The 21977-nt window shown below is 34.8% G+C and overlaps 3 protein-coding genes and 1 long non-coding RNA gene across 4 annotated transcripts; 2 read left to right on the top strand and 2 right to left on the bottom strand.

Moving 5' to 3' along the window:
• Window positions 1–1011: 1011 nt before the first annotated feature.
• Window positions 1012–9433, bottom strand: LOC135692940 (G protein-coupled receptor 137Ba). Its single transcript, XM_065211298.2, has 8 exons — window positions 7932–9433; window positions 6549–6589; window positions 6214–6400; window positions 5599–5640; window positions 5297–5437; window positions 4803–4949; window positions 4154–4269; window positions 1012–3341 (listed from the first exon to the last, which is right to left on the bottom strand). The coding sequence occupies exons 1-8, from the start codon at window positions 8343–8345 to the stop codon at window positions 3113–3115; spliced, it is 1317 nt and encodes a 438-aa protein (XP_065067370.1). The 5' UTR covers window positions 8346–9433; the 3' UTR covers window positions 1012–3112.
• A 1793-nt stretch (window positions 9434–11226) lies between these two features.
• LOC148959265 (uncharacterized) lies at window positions 11227–13735 on the top strand. Its single transcript, XR_016144165.1, has 4 exons — window positions 11227–11415; window positions 12049–12169; window positions 12549–12675; window positions 13548–13735. It is a non-coding gene; the product is annotated as an uncharacterized LOC148959265 (long non-coding RNA).
• Window positions 13736–14667: 932 nt separating this feature from the next.
• LOC148959264 (uncharacterized) lies at window positions 14668–17576 on the bottom strand. Its single transcript, XM_089110847.1, has 2 exons — window positions 17443–17576; window positions 14668–15320 (listed from the first exon to the last, which is right to left on the bottom strand). Exons 1-2 carry the CDS (start codon window positions 17504–17506, stop codon window positions 14899–14901), a joined length of 486 nt encoding a protein of 161 aa, XP_088966973.1. The 5' UTR covers window positions 17507–17576; the 3' UTR covers window positions 14668–14898.
• LOC135692954 (protein FRG1) lies at window positions 17505–21782 on the top strand. The gene is made up of 3 exons (XM_065211320.2): window positions 17505–17985; window positions 20360–20579; window positions 20882–21782. The coding sequence occupies exons 1-3, from the start codon at window positions 17505–17507 to the stop codon at window positions 21096–21098; spliced, it is 918 nt and encodes a 305-aa protein (XP_065067392.2). The 3' UTR covers window positions 21099–21782.
• Window positions 21783–21977: the final 195 nt, after the last annotated feature.

Raw genomic sequence — 21977 nt, 5'->3', positions numbered from 1 at the left:
GTGAGTTCCGAAAAACTCTGAGAAAGGTTGGTCTGAAAGCTAGAATTCTAGGACATAGATCTTGAAAATAGGGTTGCTTTTTTAATCAGTCAGAAGAAACACAAAAGGGAAAGGAATTTACTGATATCATGCTGCAGATAATTTTTTAGGTAAATCAATGGCACATTGAAGTACAACAAATTTTGAAGTAGCATCTAGACTTGTAAATTGTTCTTATTCTAGGTTAGAAACTTAAGTCTTTGTTTAAGTCTTTGCTCGCATTTACTCATTGCAGGGACACAACTTTTTCATTTCTTCATAAAAAGTAAGCAATATGTTGCAGTTATAGTTTTACACCATAAGGGATTGTTGTTAAAAACAAATTTAGTGAACTCTGCTTTTTGATATGCCTAGACATAAGTTTAAGAAATAGAATGGTTCTAGCATGAATTGGTAGCAAAAATACCTGCCTAAGTTTGAATTGAATATTCTCAGTGAAAAGAGTAACACAATTTTAGCCAAGTCACAGAATAGGGTACACTTTACGCAATCCAAAATCAGTGATCAGGGTCCAGTTTCTAATTTCAGGAACACACTCAGGAACACACACGATATACATTGAACCAACTGACTGAGCGCACCGGGGACTTGATGCGTTTGTTGCTGAAGACATACTTTCTCCTTCCCAGTTGATATTGTTCATCACGAGAGCTTGCAATATATTTTAAAAAAAGCGGCACTTGTTTACACTTTTTACACTGGCTCCAGCGGCCCTGAAATAAGAATCAAGACAAGCGAAAATAGCAACCATCAAACTTCTTTACAAATTCTGATAGAGACTTGTTCAGATTTTTTCAATTTTTGACGAAAAAGTCTTTACTTCGATTTCGAAGATGTTTATTCCTCCAAAATATCTTCAATTATGAAATAACAAATTAATCCCCATTCCACTTTTTTGAATTTCTATGAAATATTTCCTACCCTGTATAATAATCAAAGGTAGCTTTGTTAACAAGAAGAAATGGAAAGAAATATTGTGCATATATCTAATTGAAATGATTCGTAGGCAACGTCATTCGAATTAAAAAAATTACGGCAAATATTAACTCAGCACTCTTAATAGACAAGTTGGAGTTTATTACGTCATTTTGCAAATAACGGAATTTTATAAGCAGTAAATATAAATAAAGTAATTTTTTATTTGCGTCAACATTAAGAATCTGGAGTGTTTAACGTGCAGCTAGCTAATAAAAATTAAAAACCCTTAAATTGGCGAATTGGTGGTGTTGAAAAAATCATATTATAAAGCTTAAAGGGCAATTACTACCGGATGGACGACAAAGTCAGTGGATGTTGAATAGGGAAATGCGGAGAGGCACGGCACCCCTACATTTTACTTGGTATGTTTTGCTTATCTGTAAACATTGAAATAAAGATTTTACTTGTAGGTAATAAGAAAATAACTATCTATGCTATACAGCTAAGTGATAAATCCAATACAATAAATATGCTGCCAGGTTTCACTATAAAAATTGAGCACTAGAAAAAAATATTATCGATCTTATTCTGTTGGAAAATTAACTTGCTACACTGACATAATATGGGTGTAAAGGACAGTTCGAAGTTGCAACTGATCCAAATGCCCCTATCATTGGCAAATTGGATAAAATCTAAATAGATTGAAGTCTGGTGTTACCTATATCTGGTCGTTTCCCCAACTAGCCGTTGTCAATTGTGGACGTTCTTCCTTAATATCTATTAAATGATAGAGGCAATTCACTTAAAATAAAACGTTGATACGGTATGCAAATATAAGCGTTTTTGTGCGTGTAGCAAGATGATTTGTAACATTTGTTACAACGTAAATGAATATTCCCACACATTAGTCCTTAATTTTTGCAACAAAATGAGTGTACATGAATATCGACTTAATTAAGCATTATTTTTACCCGTTAAAAACAAATTACTGATGAAAATAAAATGTCATACAGTAAAAACCCGCATATAAGACCCTACATTTGTAAATGCCTGTAGGATAAACAGTTGTGTTAAAACCAACTGAAATATGAACATTGTTTACCCGATTTGTCACAAAATATTCTTACGCAAAGGACAGAAATTGCTAGACATGATAAAAACTATTCTGCTCAAGGTTCGTCCTGCTAAAATAAGACAAAACTTTGATTACATCTATTTATCAAGAATGCAAATTAGAATCATATTTTCTTCCAAAGAAAACTAGGGATTTTGTAGAGTTAATTGTGGTGGGGAGCCACAAATGATGATCAAATAGAAACCTATAGGGAAAAGAAAAGAAGCGCCTATTTTATAAGAAATAAAACTCTAAATAAGAACACTAAAGAAGTAAATTTAAAAATGTGGGTCCCAATACGCGGGTTTTCCAAACCGTATAAAGCGTTTATAAACAATACACAGTTCTGAAGGATACGAAGTTAAGAAAATTATAGTGCATTCCGGTATTCAATTCCTAAATATCTTGAAGTTTATAGGTTGGATTTCCGTATTCAAGCTGCAATCGAAAAAATGATTTAACAATCTCATGGAACTTACAAAACGCTGTTGTTATTGGTTAGAAAATTGCTTTATAGGCAGATCAGAGTAGATAAGGGAGGTACAAAGTGAATAAAAGGCTCCACGTGGGTAGCCTTTCTGGCGTTAAGACGGCGCTAATCTAGCTCAAGAGTATAGCTTGAGAGATTACATTGAAAGGGAGCAAGTTATCCACTCCACTAAATCAATTCAGAACGCGTTCATTACTATTTTGTTAAAAATCATCTCTCCAACAGGAGAAGAATAAAAAATACATTAACAAATATAAAAGGGCGGAAAACGGTACGATCAATGAATTGTTTACGTGCTACTGCTTACGTGCAGCTGCGTTTTAGAACGCCTTCGATGCGGACATTATAGTATTAATGAATGAGTTGATACCGCAATCAAACCTTTTCACGTAAATTGATTGCTCAAAGCTAGTATGCGAAGTAAGAACTCGATGATATCCATTGATGCCAGGAGTGTGCAAAGAGGTGGGCTTATTCCCTCGGTAAATGCATGCAGTTCTACATAATATCTGACGCCTGTGCGTATGATAGAGACCTTTGCAGCTACACAGCTAGTCCATTTCTTCTGACTGAGTCACAGGCTTGTAAGGATTACTTCCAGCAGAAGAAAACAGCATAGGTGGAGTAGTACCCCTTACGTGGGGGCTTGGGTAGCTCCTACTTTGAGGGTTGAAACTACTACCGCGTGTTGGTATCGACCCGTAAGACGAAATTTTCTTATAGCTGAATTGGTCATTGACGCTGTATGTTCGATGCCCAATGCCGGGAATGTCAAGCAACCTAGAAGAAAATATCTTTGTTTACCCTGTTTCGTTTACCCTGTTACCCAAATTATCAATAAAAAAGTTTGATATCTGGATAACTAAAATTCAGTAAATCTATTGCAGAGCATAAAAACTCCATCACAAAAAAGGGTTTACAGACATGGTCACCAACAACAAGTGAATGTTTAAAAAGGTTGTTCATAAAGTACGTTCTGGTTGATTTGCCAAGAAACTTCAACTCTTTGGTACCCGCTGGTTTTAAACACTGTATGAATTTTTCAAGAGACTCTTAGCCACCACAGGATTACTTAAAATAGGTTTTCCCTCTTTTGAGCTGACATTGAAATAGGTCACTGTATGATAGTATCTCCTTCGACTAAAGAAGATTTATGCTTGATTCATCCCTTAAGAAAGACCTGGTAAAAAATACAAATTTAAAATTCATGTCTAGTTCCCAAGTATACAGTCATAAACCTTGACCTCTGCCAGGCTTTAAAGCCCAAAAATGGATTGCTTTATTAAAAGAAACAACAAGAGGTCAGCATCAATGTTTTCTTGAGCTTTTGTAAGAAGGAATCTATAGCAAGACAAAAACTAAGTTCAACTGGAAAGTTTCGGAGTAAATCTTACAAATAAAAGAATGGGGCTACATTTCCTTACTAGGAAAAGAAATGTAATCCATTCCCAAAGAAATAGCAGACTACATCTGCAAAACATTTGAGTAGAGAGAAAAAAGAAAAACCTCTCTATAATTCATTATGGTAGAAAAAACCTCTAGAAGACTAATAACATAGGGCAAAAACTTGATATGAGCAAAGCCATTCTTACCCAGCATATGGAGGTGTAATCCCTTGTGAAAGATCATCATCTGAGTCATATCTTCGAGGATTATCAAAGAAATATGATTTGCTGTTAAAGCTGTCTGAAGTGATACCAGATGAAGCCTGGAAAGACCAGGGAAGTTTCATATAATGATGTCAGATCTTACTAAATAACTTTTTATTAATGAAATAAAATAACATTTCAATACAATCCGCATTTGAAAAGGAATTTTTTAAACAGCTCAAATATAATTCTACACATTTAAGCCTGTAAAATGATCCCATTCTCAGAACTAAGACCAATACACATGCCTTTTTGAAAGTTCTGCCAAGTTCTTATGAGATTTATAAGCACAATTAATTGTCAGCTGTGAATAATTTTCATGCCAAAATGTCCCCTAGACCCTTCATCACTAGAACCATTTTTGAAGAGGATGCAGCCCTTTCTAATTATCAAAATATTTTTCTCTGTTAGTTAACAAAATTATTTGTAATTCAAGAATTCCACCAAATTGCTTGCTTTAGATTCTTTTTACAGTGGTTTGCTATGGCTAAGGCAATGGCGTCATACCATAGCTAAAACATACCATCTCTACTCTCAATAAATGTATTGTTAAAAATCTTGCTTATTTTCAGGACAACAAATTCTTACTTACCAGTCTCATCTGCGGCCCTCTCACTCTAAATAACCAAATAGTGGTAAATGTTGGAAGCAATTCCCAAATAAACAGAACAATTCCAAATGAAATAAATGCATAATTCTTTGTTGTATGAATAATACTCCCTTTTCTTCCAACCTCCCCCTAAAAAGTAAAAAATTAAGAAAGATTAATTGCAAAGTATATTCTAATTATAGTTTAGGTCTCTTGAATTTTGTATTCTGTAATTATCAACTAAAACCACTGAAAGTGACCTAATTTTTAAAAAAAAATTAACAGGTATTGAGGATATTGTATGATGCAGTGAAAAGGAATGATAGCAGCTTGTCACAATTTGAAAAACAATCATTTCAAAATAGGTTTCCTGATAGAAAAACAATCCGAAAGTAATTAGTAGAAAATGCAGCATCCTGAATACCTTGGCTTCAAGGATATACTTGAAAAGTTTTACCCATTTCATAAAAAGTGTAGTTATGATGATGTTCTCTCACCTGATCAGAAACATTTATCCATCCAAAATTAAATGTAGGCATACTGGTGGGAGAAACTGCTATAACATTGTAAACTGCTCTTGACAAATACAACAATGAAATCACAGCACAAACTGTTACTGCCTGGCAGTAAGAAACACCCTGAAAGAAATGCATGATAGGTAAGCCAATATTTCAATGAGATGCTTCAATAATAAAATACTGATAAATTGAAAGATATATATTATTCCAGTTGATTTTGTACTTGGAAAAGGTGATTTGATAAACATCAATTTGTTGATCAAAACTACTTCATAACATACCTGCCCCTCAATTAATATTTTTGTTGTCCTTGTTTTGGTAAGCTAAAACAAAAATTTTAGTTAAGTCATGGTCCATAATAAATGAACAAAATTACCATATTATACATTACAGTCCCACCAACTATTGCCTGAAAACTTTTGACAAATGTGACAGTACACATAGCAAAATTTAACAGACTTGTATACTTGGGTCTAAATTTTAATTGACTGTTACTAATAGTATAATTGTCTTCTAACATAAGGTGTTAATCTGCCGTGTAAGCCCACTGGTGTGCCCAGCAAATTTGTTCTTGCTAGATTTGCTATTTTCGCATAATCCCCCAAAGGTTCTGTTGTTATGTCTTGGAGCAGGGCAAACTAATGAAAAAGGAAATGCCACAGCTGTTTGACAAAGATAATCCCGTTTAACTTGTATACAAGTTCCTGGGTCCATATGTCACTTTTATTTGTAAAAGAAAGTTGGGACAAGTAATTATTTCATTAATAAATTACTAGTTTATCCTGCAAGTTGAGGCCTTATAGACACTGATTGCAGTTTCATCAGTCTCTAATACTAAGAAAAATTCAAAGAGTATTTGATACAATTGTTAAAGCACTTTGCAAAAACTTACTCACCCTGATAATGCACCAACACAAAATTGTTGCTGAGACAAAGAAAAGGGTGTAATCAATCCCCACACGGATAATTGTTATTGTTTGCTGATATGAAGCATTAGGCTCCTTGCAGAACAGAAATGCCGAAGTAATGTTGGTAATCAAAAATACAACATTCACTATGAAGAATACCATGAACAGAATCTTCCTGCAATGAAAAAATAAAAACATGGATTTACAGGGTTAGAACACAGGATTTGATATAGAACACTTGCAACACATTTTAGCAAAAGGTTTAGCAATTCGTCAGAAAGAATACTATGAAAAGCAAAACAGTATTATAAACCAACATTCACCTGTACTTTAATGGACTGGAGTACTTCCTTTCCAAAGACACCTGAAAAATGCAAACAAGGATATTATATGCCTTACATTTAAATTTTCATTAACTTGCCTATGTTACCATTTTATAATTACCAGTCATGTCTATCAAAGCAATGATATTGCTTAGCTTTTAGCTTAAAGGCATCGAGTCATGGTAAATAGGCTTTCTCTATAGGAGGTAATTTGGTTTCGGTGTGATCGCTGCTGTTTCATGTGATATTGGCATCCGTTGTTGAAAACTTGCTATTGATCGAAATGGTTTTGTCAATCAGTACGAGGTGAGTTCATGTGACCAGTTCAAGGTCAACCAATAGCATCGCAGTCATGGAAATCATGACTCAGCGGATTTTGGCACTTAGGGTATACCCAGTCTATTTATCATGACTCAATGCCTTTAACAAATACCTTATTACTTCAAGTATGCACAAAGAAGAAAATAATACATTTTGTTAGTGCTTTAAGCCTTTGTCCTCCTGAGATGAAAGCAACTTGTGGTTATTGCATACATGTCCTGTATTATAATGCTAGAAAATATCATGTGCCACATAATGGAAACACTGGTGTGACAATTGTGTACATTTTCACTAAATTCTTGAAAAAATATGGTGTGCCAGATAAAGTCCTAAAGATTTGACAAGATGCTCATAGCAACAAGGAAGTTATCTGTTTGCTGCCAGTCATACTAACTAAGAGTGAAGCTTAATCTGATACCAAGTCATCAATAAGTTTGTTGATTTTGAAACCATTATAACTGAGCTCTACTTCTAATAATTCACTAAGTACAAAGGGTATATTTAATGTGTGAAAACTGATAGCAGCAAACTTGTTAAAAACATTAAAGGGATGAATCACTAATATAAAAAATACAATAATTTAAGAGAAAAGGGTCAATTAGAAATAATTACCACACATTATTCTACCCTTCAAAAACCAAGAAGAGAACATTTTTCTTCTTTAAACTGAGCAAAGAAAAGTGATCTACTATACTATATTTGCTGTAAAGTACTACATTGAAATTATGTGGTTATGAACAAGAGCACCTGCCTAGACTTGCAGCTAGTTGCTATTTATATAAAAAGCAACTTAGCTCTAGATTCGCAATTTAGAATAAACAACGAAATGACTTTTTAAGAGGGTGGCCAGGTTGAAATGAAAGTGGAATTACGTAGTATTTTTGTAGGCGCAGGAAGTTGTGTGTTGATAGGGAGGCCGTTGCCAGCAGCTTTTAGGCCTAAACAACAATTAACAGCAGTCATGTTCGAATGGATGGTGTTCCACGAAACTTGAAAGCTAATTTAAAGTACTTAGGACAGGTTCTTGAGAGTAACATCAACGAGCTTTGCTCCTTCTCTTACCTGGACAAAATACAATACAAGGATGTTCAGCATAAAATACTGTAGGAAAACTGGAAAGGCAAACAATAGCCAGTTAAAGAACGGTGCCATTGAATTTGTTTCAGCGCAGTTCTTGAAATAAAACGAGAACAAAGTCGTTCGGAGGGCAGCCCAAAGAAGGCAAGCAAAAAGGAAGATGCTTTGGTAAGACAACCGTCGATGTCCGTAATGCAAAATGAGCCATAGCTGCCAACATATTAACAGAAATAACAGCCCATAAACAGCTGTAAAAAATGCTGAAAGTCCAAGGTGTACTTGCTGAATCGGAACCGATGGTTTCAATGTAGGAGGGTTTATTCTCGCTTCATAAAGCAATGTTCCATTATCGTTCCACCCTACCATTTCACCAAAGAAATTAATGTTGTCCGCCATCATGAATCACGAGATTTCGCAAATTCGTTTTAATAATTGGTCTCCGAGAAAACTTTCTACGTCATTTCCGGTTATGTTTTGCGTTTCCGGAATCTCTGGACGTTTATACGGTGGAGTCCCGATATAACGAACCCATGATATAACGAACTTCCCGGTATAACGAGCTAAATATCTGGTCCCTTGGATTCATTACGAATTCATTACAAATTCTCTCGGTATAACGAACCCCGGATATAACGGACTCTCGTTATTGCGAACAAAATTTTAGGTCCCTTCATCATAATTACCCTCAATACAACGAACTTTTGATAAATTTTTTCTTCAATTTATTTTTTCCCGGTGTTCATTTATTATTTTATCTTGGTTATTAAAATCATTTTGTAATCGGCAAAACATGCTGATGATACATTTCAACTGATAGACTCAGTGCACGAGAGTAAAGTTCGGTTGCGTCAGAAATTACTGCGAATGAGTACATTGACAATAACAGATAACTTCTTATATATGAAACATTGGCAATGAGCGACGAGACCCAGATGGAGAAGCAGAAGAAGACAAAAAACTGTGAAGTAATCGAAGACATCATTCAGCAGCCAACTAGAAATGAAGTGATATAAAGCAATGGCTCGAAAGCAATGGTTTTTACCTATACTAAATATAAAGCAATGGCTCGAAAAACTCTCTTTCTGAAGAATGAATATTGGTTTCGAGCCGTTTAGTATAGGTAAGGACCCAAACAATGACTCCAAACTGAAGAAAGGAAAAAAACAAAGAATTAAGATCTTGATAAAACTTTTCAATATATACTTTCAGCAATCATAGCTATTCGCAGTAGCTTTAACAGTCTTGTTGCTTCTCTACTCCATTCAAAGATTTAAAGCTTTTCCCTTTCTTTACTTTCTATGCATTACTAAATCTTACGTAAAGCCAGTATTTGCTATAATGGTTGTACCCAGGCTGTTTTCCCTTTAAAAAAGGCAATGAAGGTTTCCATGGATTTGTAAATGAAAGGCCGTTACGGCATTATACGGTACGGTATTATGAAATCCTGCTCTGAGCATTGGTTCTGAGATACATTTAAGCTTTTGAATCTTCCTAGCATTTTTAAAGGTCTGCTAATTTTTCTATCTTGTTGCTCTTTGGTCAAAATGTTTAAATTGCGTATAAAGGCCTTCAGAATAGGTGCTACAAAAATCTTACACCAGTCTTTGGTTTCCTGGCAACCAGATATGTTCAACATGGTTTTTTGTTTCAAATTTGCGTCTTTGAACAAAATATTCAGGGAACTTCTTTTCGTCCAGAATGAATAACAGCATGAAATCTTCCAATAAGCTTTCTGAAAACACATAGATCTGACAATCATTGTAAATTCTTTGATTTCAAGTTATAAAATCAGTATAGCTTTAGGCCAACTGCTTATGAATAAACGTATAGTATACTATCAGAAAAATACAATTTGCAACAAAAAGCCTAACTTTGAACAAATATCTTACATCGTTTCCAGTTGCAAGCATGTCATTTATGAACTTTAAAAAGTTTCCTGAATATCTGAAGGAGCCCTGAATTTTCAAGTGCTGTTGATAGTGTTGCATTGCCTTTCTCCATAAATCTGACCGCATCGATTCAAGGGCAAGATGTTTTTATCTTCAGTAGTTTTAGTTTAATGGAACACCTTGGAATGTAAGCCATTAATTTTCCTCTAGAATTTGCCTTTCCAAGCTAGGACTTGGATTTCATACTGTTTTGTAGGTCTCTGCCATTATCATGAGCAGCTGAAATTAATCTTGTGCTCCATATGAGGAAGGAAATGAAGCTTCTTATCAGCTGTTTCAATGAAAACTTATAAGGCCTGTCTGTAGAGATATTCAAAACATGTCATGTATGTATTTATATCAATTTCTTGTTGGCTACGTGAAAATTTGCCTTGCAATACAACAGAGTGCTCATTAAGCATCTACTGTACAAAAAAGGAAAAATAATAAATGAAAAGATAGCAGAATAAACCAGAATTCTGCCCCAAAGTGCTTTCTTGATAAGAGTCTCCTTTCTGACTTGAGAGCCAAAAAGCTACCTTTTATCTTAGCAAAATAACAGGTATGGGCTATGCTTGAGAATACAAACAATTAGCATGAAAGATTTTGAGGCATTTCTGTGTAACATTCTGTATGCCTATATGAATGTTCTCTCTTATTTGTTTCTTAAAATTTGCAGTCAATTCATATTCTAGCTCAATCATCTTGGACGTTTGTTCCATATACTTAAATTAACCCATTATGTCCCAATGACTGATATATCAGTCACTTGGGTTATCAGCAGTCTTTGGGTCAGCGAATGATTTTTAAAAGCATTATATTCACTCCAGCTAAAGCGTACACCGAATACATTTTAAAAGGAATGACTTAATCAATGTTCAATTTGCCTTTAACCTGAAACCCACATAAAACCTAGAAAGTCTTCTTCACAACCGCACAAGTAGATGCTAGATTTTTCTTCAGACTGAATCTTCAACATGATTTGATATTCTTTGCTTATTTTGTTGTTGCTCTGTAAACAAAAAATCTTAAAGCAAATTTTGTGTAGAAAGGACCTCACAATTATCCTTACGAAATAAAACATCAGGCTTTGTTGCCTAGCCAACCAGACGAAGCTGTTATGAATTTCAATTTGATAGCAAACTTAAAACATTTTGTCTTTTCCTAATTCTTGTGCAAATGACTTTAAAATCAGAAGAGTTAGAAAGTAAACCAATCAATTTTATGGAAAAACAGTTATTATGATCTTGACAACGCCACCGGGGGTCTTCAGGTTTCAACTAAGGCTATTGAACATTGGTTAAAAGATGCTTTGCATTGCCTGCGTATTGTCTTGGAATTTTGAGAATGTTTTCCCTGGTTACAAAAGGTTGGTGCTCAGCCTCTCATTGATTCGAAACTGCCATCTGATCTGGTCAATTTTCTAGAGTCTAGCAACCAAATCCAACCTCCCAAAATCAATGTACAGCGGCTCCTGACAAGTTGCATATAGAAGTTTACTTGAAAGCAAAATACTTTTGAAAGTGTTTGGAAAGATGATGGTAAGTGAATTGATAATTTTTAAGAAAACAATGCTGGCTCAAGCTGCAATGATTTTTTTAACAACTTTTTCCTCTTGATCCAATGTTCCTGACTAAAAGTATTGAAATTTAGCTTGATATCAAATCGTTTCGTCATAAAAAGAGTAGAACTCTAAATCATGTATCTCCTCCTAGTTGTGTTTACCAATATTCTTCTTACTTCGAGTAATAATATTTACAGTAGTCAAAAGTTATTGTCACGCCAAATGTTGCTTGAAAACTTGTGACTGTAAGCGGTATGTGGCTGTAAACGGAGCGAACTTGAAATGTTTTGCATGTTTGGCTCTGATACTTTTATGTTGAAATAGCCATTAGTGTGACTTTGAGCGGAGTGGCTATAGGCGGAGTCGACTGTACTAATTCAACAGCTGCTTCTGAGCTGTGAACTTGGAAAAAATATTCTCTCTTGCCTCAGAAGTGAAAGAAGTGGCACCACTATTTTTGTCACCTTTGCTGTTTCAATACAAGAAGTAAACGCATCTTGACTTTAAACAATGTAGATATAAATTTGTTTTCATTACACACATGCTACAACCACAAGTTGATCTATTGCTTTGCTGATATAAAACTCGTGTTCTATGTTGCCATTTATAGACGAAAAAGAGTCTCATTTTTACGTTGATGATCTGTTTCGCCTCGCTGAGCATCGAAGCCTTGCCGACCGGAATTTACCCAGAGCCCATCTGCGCATTTCAAGGGAAAACATACGAAAAAGGTACAATTGCACTCAATCATAAGCTTTATTTGAATTCTATGCATTTCCACATAAGTAGAATTTTTTACAGAAATGCTTACAGTATATGTTTCACCAAAATGACAATGTCTAAAGTAATGAGTTCGCAGAGAAATTCGAAGAAACAAGTCAAAATTTTTCAGCAATGCAGTTTTCAGTAGTTAGTGCCAGTCCATAATCTTCAAGATTTTAGGCAGTGATAAAAGGATATCAGCAAGTTTTGTTAAGAAGTGTACGCATCTTAGTTGGAGAAGGTCTACAAAGCAATCCTTATACCTTCTACATGTACGTAAATAATTTTTTTCACTATGCAATAGAATTTTGAGTTTATTGTTATCATTGAACTTATTTTTTCTGATAGGCTCTTTGGTAATGTTTAATAAATGCCAAGGGGTTCGTTGCTCTGAAGAAGGAGATCTTACTTTCTTCGTCAAAATGGAATGCACGTCATCAAGGAAACGCCGATCCTTTGCAAAGTATTTGCCCGAGTAAGTTTTTGTTCAGCTGCATGTTTCCTTTTCCAATAAGAACAAGTTTCAATTGAAAGCAAGGAGAAAGATGGATAATATTAAATAAAATGAATTTTTCAATCATTTCAAATAATTTAACGCGGCTGTGCTGTCCCGTAAGAAGTCGTTGGGTAGCAATGTGGTGATGCTAGGGTATTGAGGCTCGAGTTGAATGGCGCTGGATTGAGTTCACTTCGAATTGGCCTATGGATTTGGTTAACTGATAAAGCTGTTTAAGTTTTACTTTTTATATTGCTGAACTGGCTCAAGATTAAGTAATCTTTAAAGTTCGTTGCTAGAGAATTTCTACTGGACTTAAACTTCAACCTTCGGTTAAAATTATAAAGATGTAAGTGAAATGTTTTGAAAATGCACGACGAAGAGAAAACTCCAGCTGAGCTGAAACCTTTATGTTTCAATAAACAATATAGTTCCGCGAAACACTACTTTCACTACATTTTTGCTTGTTTGCTATTAGACACGGCAGGTCTTAAAATTGTCTAGCTACACAAAAACGTGTATATTTTATTAAAAATTTCTTGAGCAAGGGAAGGAAGAATTTGTGACACTCCTCTCGAGGTCACATTTTCGATTACAGACAAGGCGATGAATATTTTGACCAAAACACACATTATTTCTCACAAAGTTCTATGTAAAGTCAAAACAAAATTTGCAATGATTTTGAAAAAATTTTGGATTGTAAAAACCGGCATTTGAAAGTTAAAAGTCATTGTTTCCCTTTGGAATGCACTTAAAACCATCTTATTCCCTTGATGTATGCATTAACAGTTTATGACATCAAGTTATTACTCTTAAGCTATTATTGAAAATTTATTTCTTTCTGTTCACAGGTGAAATGCAGCCACATACAACTTTGCTGTTTTGTAGTGTGACTCACGGTCACATTGCAAATAAGTTTTGGAATAATGATTACTAATAACGGATTACTAATAAATAGGGATTATTCTTTCGTATCAATTGGTGTATCTAACATGATCTAACGCATATTTGAATAAAAGTGGTAGTCATGATTTTACAATTTTCTATTTATTGAATTCTAATTTTTCCTTGATAACAGTTTTAAGTTTATAATGGTTAAGACTCGAAATGTATCGATGAATGAAATGTTTTGATGTTGGTAAAAGCAGGCAAACTAAAAGTTCCTATAGATAATTTTATGAAGTAGGTTTAAAAGAACGCATGTACAATTAATTTAGCAAAAATTCTATTTTACGGCAACTGCCATGATAAACCTTAAAAATTGCTTACGAAATGTTTACTGCACTAAGAACTAGAGGCCCTAGAGAATTTTCGAGAAACATTCGCTAAAGATCGCTCCTTGCATTTATGCAGTTTCTAACGATGTAAAACTTAGGAGTGAAAAATATTAGGCAATTGAAGTTTCAGACAAAATTTAGTCAGCACGTTTAATAGTTTGGAAGTTTATGCCTCTGGCTGACTTTTGAAGAAAAAAGAATTATGAATTTATGGGAGGAGGCTGTAGTATTTTTTGACTATTTCTAACATGACGTGAGAAGGAGCTGAAAATAATTGAATGACCCCCTATTTGACAGCCAGGAACTTGCATGGATATATCTTCTCAATATATATGCTGCACTCGAACTTCCTCTTAATAAGATATAGTGCTAGGACTGTTTATTCTACAGGATGCCCAAACAAGGTCATATCAGGCCGACCTCTGATGCTTCATGCACTTTACACTATCAAGAACATTGAAAATCACTGAAGTATTAGTTTTATGATTTTGAACTGCAATTTGAGCTTTGTCTGAACAATTAAGTAGGTGAACATGAAAGTCAAATTATCAAAATATAAACTCCTGGTTGTGAATATTAAAGGCAGCGAAATTAGTTAGCTAACAAGGATAGATTTCATGATGATCAGCTGTTCAATCTTCATACCAATGTCATAGAGCAGATTTATAGAAACACTTCTATAAATCAGACACAGTTTGTAAGATAAAAATTACACTTTGTTAATAATCATTTTATTAATAAATCTTTAATCAATAAACCTATTAAAAACACTGGTGCAATTTTAATTATATTGTGAAATGTGAATGATTTTTATAATCAAATATAAATGCTAGATGCAGAGAGGCATGTAGACACAAAATTGTATGTAGGGCTGTCCATTTGCATATGAATATTTTGTTTTTTTAAAAAAAGTAGATCAAAACTTTCAGTGTTTTGCAAGCTTGTACACCATGAAACCAAAAAGTGCTGTACTAACAATGGCTCTAAGAGAATGACGCATTTTCCACTCTTCCAAAGAGTCACGGATCCATTTTTCACCATTCTCAATGGCTTGCTTTGTGTCTAGTAACTGATTATTCAATGGCAAAATAAAAATCTTAGTGTAAGGGCCAAGGGATAACAAAAGGCCTGCACTAACTATCCAAGCATAGTCTTCTTTTGAGGTACCAAATGTGCAAGCAAAACCACCCGCACCTGTCAAGATTGATAGAAGATTTATTCTTCTTTGGTATTCCTGGTTGCGGTAAAAAGCTGGCTTCCAGTACTTAATTGCTTCAACAGCGGGTAGATCTCTCCAGGCTTTGACACTTGAGTTCAAAATGGACATCCCACCACCAGCATATAGGCCTAAATGTAGGATAGATATTTAAATGAAAAATAATTAATACTGATATAGGTTTTATAGAAATACTGACCCATATATCTGTGATTTAATTTGTATCATGCTATTAGCAATTCAAATTATTTCCAAACTGTATATACACATTTCAATGGTGTTACTTGGGCTTCCAGATTTGCAGGGAGGGGGGTTGGAGGGACATCAATAGCAAAATCTATTGATGTAGGTTTTTCCAACAAACTAAGGATTTTGTAGGCGAACTGAAGATGTTACTGATCAACTTATGAAGTATTCAGAAGGGGGGGGGGGGTATTATTTCCAAACTATATATACAGGTTTCAATGATGTTCCTTGGGCTTCTAGATTTGCAGGGAGGGGGGTTGGAGGGACATCAATAGCAAAATTTATTGATGCAGGTTTTTTCAACAAGCTCAGGATTTTGTAGACGAACTGAAGATGTTAGTGACCAACGTGTGAAGTATTCAGAAGGTGGGGGTCTATTTTTCTAAAAATTACATCTGCAACTGAGCACTTTAACCTTATCTTTAACCTATTTAACATTGAGCACTTTAACCTTATCAAATTTGGCTATCTCTATAAAAAAAAATTTGGACACACTTGGTTTGGCCTACAGCGGCATTATTACACTCCCCTCACAAAAGTATTGCACCACCTGGAAGGAGGGAAAATGGCACGTGAATTATCGAAAGCTATTGTTGCACGAATTGATTGTTTTTAAATGACGAATGGGAGTGTGTCGGAAGTGAAACAACCACCAATAAAAACTTCAATCTTTTTAGAACCATTTTTTTTTAAATAACAGTTTTGAAACGTCTTTTAACAGTTTCAAATTTCAATATTTTGATGGGAGCTATGAACTTTTGAAACCGCTTTATGCCTTCTTGAATTGGTTGCATATAATTGAGCAATGTATTATTGTGGAATTTCGTAATGTTTTTCATACAAAGCCAAACACTTTCAACGATGTACGAATCTGGACTTTGAGCGACGCCACGGAAAAAATTGAATTCTTCTTGTTCAGAAATAAATCATTGTAAAAATGGTTTCCTTTAATGCAGGTGAATTTTTATTTCATATTTGTGTAAGACACTCATTATTTTTTGTTCGGAAGAATTTTGAGCTGCAAAACATAGCTCAGCGTCAAGTTTCATGTCTTTTACTGTCCCTTGGTGTAAACATGGTGAAATAAAACAGACAAAATCGCTACCCCTCTAACGTCAATTGTTTTTGTTCACCCACTTCTCGGGTTTATTACTACTGAAGCCAGACTGGAAACTTTGCTTCTTGCGCGGGCAAGTTTATTTTGAAAATTTGAGACTGCGCGCCTGAAATCATGCACTCTTAGTTATTTTTATTGTTAATAATGTTAAATCCTATTGTCAAGGGATCTAGGGGATTTTGCGCGGCCAATATGCAAAAGCGCGCAGAGGTGTGCGCGGGCAATATATTGCGGGCGCGCAGCAAAGTTTCCAGTCTGGTACTGAAGCATTCTCGAGAAAACTTTTTTGATTTATTGAAGCTGTTGTGTGGCTGCATCTAACATGGTCAACAATTTTTCAAAAACTAAAGACCACTTCACTGTAAAAATTTTATAGGGACTCGCCTCTCATTTGAGAAATTTTCTCCCTTAGGCATTGATCTACATCAAACAATAATGTTTTTGCGTAAAATGTACATTTCTAACTAGGTATTCTATGACGTCAGTAAAATTTGCAAACTTTTCCTGCCGGAATTTGCTATAAAATATGCCTATTTCACCCAATTCATGCATTCAAATGTTTTGTATTGTATAATTATTGACAGAAAGTGCCGCCATTTTGAACAAGGTGGTGCAATACTTTTGTGAGGCGAGTGTACAAGGGCAAAGGTCAGCTGGGATTGTTACTGATACAGAGCGAATACAGACGATCGGAAATCGAGGGGGGAAACAACCTTGCAATGAAACCTACAACTACAAGCTTCTTTATTTTCAGATTCATTTCATTTTGACATAAAATCTAAACTCTGCGTGACAGGAGGGGGTTGTCTTGCGCCCGCCCACAAACCGACCCAGTCACACGCAGGCAAATTCTAGAGCTGCAACTCTGACGCTGTTGAAATTTGCCATACCTGTCATAACAGTGCAAGCAATCTTCAAACCATGTCCAATCGATTCCTTATCAAGAAAATCCATGACTGTTCGGAAGGTTTGTAGCAAAGTTTGCCAACTCCCAAAACTCTCCTCGACGAAGAAGAAAATACAACAAGAGCATACAATGCACTTCAACGCTAACTTCAAAGCGAGACTGTATTCCCTGATTATGAAAATGGCGGAGTACAAACAGGTCAAAATCGGAAAACTTAACTTGAAAGGACTTTCTTCTTCAAAAAAGACTAAAAGTAAGAAGAGAAAACACAATCGTACGGAAGAAACTATCGAGGAAAAGGATGAAGATGCAATTAATCACGGTGGATGGTGGGCAATCAAAAGCTACGAGCAAATCAGAAGCTGCAATGTAGCTTTGCAAACGTTCAAAGGAAATTACATTATTGCAAGAGACAACGGATCTTTATCAGTTGGAGAAGTCCATGCGGACAACACCCCACAAGCTGAGGAAATATTTACACTTGTCAAGTTGACAGAAACGAAAGTTTCTTTTAAGTCTGGATATGGTATGTATGGATGGTCATCAATTGTCATAATTAAAGCTAGCGTTTGTTGTTAACTTTATATGATAACCGAGATTCCAGACACAAATCTATTGTTATGCCTCTGTTGATACCAGCATTTCCATCAAAATTTGATAATGTTACTCTAGTTGAGCATTGGTCTCCCCTCCTGCCAGCTACATAATAATCTTGAAAAAAATTTCTCTTCAATTTAGAAAGAATTAAAAATATATTTCTAGGTCTGGTCATCAACTCGTAATAATCTGCTATATAATTGGAAGGGCGGGGTGAATATGACGAGCTAATACTGCCTGCATGTGAATGCCATACAAAATTCAAACATTGAAATAAGCAATTTTCAGTAAGCAATAAGCAGCCAACAAACCCAGGGTGGAATCTATTAGAATTTCACGGAGAGTATCTTGAAAGATAAACTATGGTTGAACGAATATAACAAAACAACTTATATGATCAGGATATAATACTAGGCCACATTACGTATTCAGCGTAAGAGTGGTAAAAACATGTTCACAGCAAGGCTTAACTTAAAGTGTCAATCAATGATACTATGAGTCAAAACATGATAATAGTAAATGTCTTGTCAGAATCTATATATCTTAAGCCAAAGATATCTGGTATGGCCTATTAATTTCCTTGGTGTGCTCACATGAAATGAAGAAGAAATTATCTGTTAGCGTAAGGGTGGATGGGTAGAAATTTTAAACCATGGTATATTGGTAAAGTGGATGATTAACAGCTTCTATTTACATTGTTGTATCATGCAACTTTTTGCCATTAGCTATAGGATGTAGAACCTTTGATGCAGCTTTATTATTTTGTGGCCAATATCCAGCCTTAGGTATACATATATTCAATAAGCTACTGGCTATTGTGTAGCTATCTTACAATATGTAACATTTCTTAGTTTGCAAACAATCTTTTTGTGGTACAAAATTTAAAAATGACTTTGAAAAATCAAACATTTTGAAAAATGTTACTAAAGCTTTTTGTTGGACACTCTTGAGAGTATAAAACATCAGAACATAGACCACAGCTGGGTAATTATATTTCCTAGCATTGAGTTTTTTATCCATGACGTTTTATACTCTGAAGAGGGTCAGACAAAAAGCTTTAGTAACATGTCTCAGGCCTTTTCATAATAAATCACCCCCATGAGTGGTCCAGCGCACCCATGATTTCTCTTTCGTGTGCAATCGCTCTAAGATTTATAATGATAATCAACAATGCTTAAAATATCTGTAATGTCTACAAAACCGTATGATCATGTTATATAAGGTACTTTTGTGTTAGGAAACATAAAATGAAAACAACTGGTTATAATTATCTTTAATGCACCCCAAGAAAGATTGAATACCCAACATAACTGTGCTTCGTTTGTGAATTTTATGTGCATCACAAGGGTCATATAAGCATTATTTACTAAAGACAAGAATTTCGACCAACAATTTGGTCGCAAAATGTTGTTCCAAATTTTTTTTAAAAACACTAACTGCCTTAGACGATGTTCCAAGGACTATGTGACCCTGTAATCCAAATAGTATGTAAGTGCCTAGTATTCCTGAACATTCATGGTGGAATTTATTTTTAGTTGCATTATTCCATTGACATTAGGTTGACTCAGCGCACTTTTGTTTCCTGTGTTTTTATATACCAGCTTTGTATTGTCTATTTCACATTTTTGGGTCGCAAAAAAAGACTGGAAATGTGTTTATTGATAAAAATTCCTCAGAATATTGATATTCCTCAGAATTACTGCTTTGGATGATTGATCAATAGCTTGCAAGATTGTATTTCTGGAAGTGTTGATGCGATTGCGAGTGATCACTTGCATCAAACGAAAGGCCTGATGTTTCAATAATGTTTGCTGTTTTCAAAGCCATTTCTTAGTTCCAGATGCTGCTCTAACTGAGTTCCTTCTGTTTTGCAAACCAGAATTCCTTTTATTTTTTCATTCACTTGGGACACAAAAGTCTGTATTACAGATCCTAGATTTTACTTCTTTTCCATTCTGATTGGCCTCAGAAGGCAATTTTAAGTTATATAAACTTATTTTGTTTATTATTTTAACTAATAGTCTTTATGGGCAGGGGTGCTCTCTCTCAATTAGTTAACCTATTTAAAGAGCTCCACCTTAATTTAACTATTATTTAGTCTTGTTATGTTTCTTTTTTGTAAGTGTAGTTTTGTACTTTTTAGCACATTTTACCTATTTTAACATATTCAATTGTATTTGTAATTGTATAGAATTGTATGTAGCATAGAAAATCTTCAGCTCTACTCTAGTGGTGTTTCAATGTAGAATGTTTCTGGATAATGTTGTTTGATAGTCTTAATATTCTGTATGTTCTTTGTACAGGTAAATATGTATCAGTTAATTCAAGAGGTGATGTAACAGGGCGAGCAGATGCGATCGGGCCCCAGGAACAAATTGATATTGTAGTAGAAGATGAAAAAACAGCATTACAGGGACACAATGGCTACTTCTTGGCTGTAAACGAATCTGGTGAGCTAAAGGCACTGAGTTCAAAAGCAAAAGAAAAAGAGATTTTCCAGCTGCGGACCGACTTTGTAAACAAGTTAGTGAATTATTTCTGTTCTAATATTGATCATAAAGATCCTTCTTTTGTTAGAAATACTTGTATGGTAGCTGCATAGCTTTCAAAGATGGACTGTATTCTTTTAATTTTTGGCTGCAGATGTAAGTTTAAAGACATTAGTTTGTTCATAAACATCAAGGGTCAAGCATCAACACTGAAAATTGGTGATAAGAGTTGCCTAGAATTTACCTAGGAACTTTTCTAAGACCAAGCATGTATACGTCATCAAATCTTCTCACTTTGAAGAATTCTTCATTCATTCCAAAGCTTTTCCGTTTTAGAAAAAAGAAAAAAGATGATGCGAGTGAAGAAGATATTATGGATCCTCGCCAATGCGAAGTTAATTACGTCAAGCAATTCCAGAGTTTCCAAGACCGTAGACTAAGACTTTCTGCTGAGAATGTTAGGAAGTTAGAGAAAGCAAAAAATAAAGGCAAGTTACATGAAGCTATGCTTGATCGAAGAGAAAAAATGAAAGCTGATAGATATTGCAAGTAGCAGCAGTCTTTCTAGCTTTCAGGGTTCAGAACTAAAGACAAAACCAAAATGCTACAAAACCAAGACATTTCGTGTGGTGTTGATGGCGATATTTGTGAATTGTGGCGACGTTTGTCAGACCAAAGATTTTAATAAACATCTATAGATCAATTTACATTTCTTTCCTTCAAAGCCATGGTGGAACGATTTTTTGCATTTCTTGGTGTCTAAGTCCTGTCTCTTGACTTCTTGTATAATGCTTCTAAAGCCTGTATATAACGCAAAGTATCTTGAATGGCCAATTCTGATTTGAATGAATTCATGAATGAATGAATTATTCAAATGCTTATGTACTTCAGAGAATAGCATAACATAACGTTAATGCCGATAATTTACTCGATTCAGGAAAGCAAATGCCCGAAGCGTATAGAGTTAAGGTTCTGTAAATAAAGGCTTTGCACAATTTTATTATCAAGCAACAATTGTCAGACGGATTTTTCCTACCCTTCACCCTACAAAGAATTTCTGTAAATTTACGTCCCATAGTATGCTATGTTTTTGCTGTTGTATCCTTTCTTAGAATTTCGCTGTAGGTAGCTGGATATTTTGATTTTTGTTACTATGCATGCTTACGCCCTTTAAAATATTTCTGGCTACTTCGTTTCGTTTATGTTCTTCATTTGATTTGAAGCCCAAGGCCATGCCACAGGAAATGCTAATTTCTGCGTTGTTTTCTTAATCGTGAAAAGACTAAGTCAGTAGAAACATTTTTCAACATAGAACAAAGTTTTTTCAACGACTTGATGAAAATACTTTCTATGTATTCTATTGTCTTCTTTAATGATATTCTAATATTAGTTTCGAAATCAACTGGTCGTTGTCCTTGCACAACTGTACTAC

The sequence above is a fragment of the Rhopilema esculentum genome, chromosome 10 (assembly GCF_057945365.1).
Source record: "Rhopilema esculentum isolate cy_ngs chromosome 10, ASM5794536v1, whole genome shotgun sequence".
NCBI classification, from domain to species: domain Eukaryota; kingdom Metazoa; phylum Cnidaria; class Scyphozoa; order Rhizostomeae; family Rhizostomatidae; genus Rhopilema; species Rhopilema esculentum.
Note: the sequence above shows the minus strand (reverse complement) of the source record. Positions and strands in the feature narration are given on the sequence as shown.

What these genes read in the sequence shown, in the direction of transcription:
- LOC135692940 (XM_065211298.2), bottom strand. Translation starts at nt 8,345, where the DNA reads ATGATGGCGGACAACATTAATTTCTTTGGTGAAATGGTAGGGTGGAAC. An exon ending in TCCAGTCCATTAAAGTACAG is followed by an intron (nt 6,401 to 6,548) that starts GTGAATGTTGGT and finishes TTTTCATTGCAG; the next exon opens with GAAGATTCTGTTCATGGTAT. An exon ending in ATTACACCTCCATATGCTGG is followed by an intron (nt 3,342 to 4,153) that starts GTAAGAATGGCT and finishes ATTTTCTTCTAG; the next exon opens with GTTGCTTGACATTCCCGGCA.
- LOC135692954 (XM_065211320.2), top strand. Translation starts at nt 17,505, where the DNA reads ATGACTGTTCGGAAGGTTTGTAGCAAAGTTTGCCAACTCCCAAAACTC. An exon ending in TTCTTTTAAGTCTGGATATG is followed by an intron (nt 17,986 to 20,359) that starts GTATGTATGGAT and finishes TTCTTTGTACAG; the next exon opens with GTAAATATGTATCAGTTAAT. An exon ending in CGGACCGACTTTGTAAACAA is followed by an intron (nt 20,580 to 20,881) that starts GTTAGTGAATTA and finishes TTTCCGTTTTAG; the next exon opens with AAAAAAGAAAAAAGATGATG.
- LOC148959264 (XM_089110847.1), bottom strand. Translation starts at nt 17,506, where the DNA reads ATGGATTTTCTTGATAAGGAATCGATTGGACATGGTTTGAAGATTGCT. An exon ending in TGCTTGCACTGTTATGACAG is followed by an intron (nt 15,321 to 17,442) that starts GTATGGCAAATT and finishes TCCTACATTTAG; the next exon opens with GCCTATATGCTGGTGGTGGG.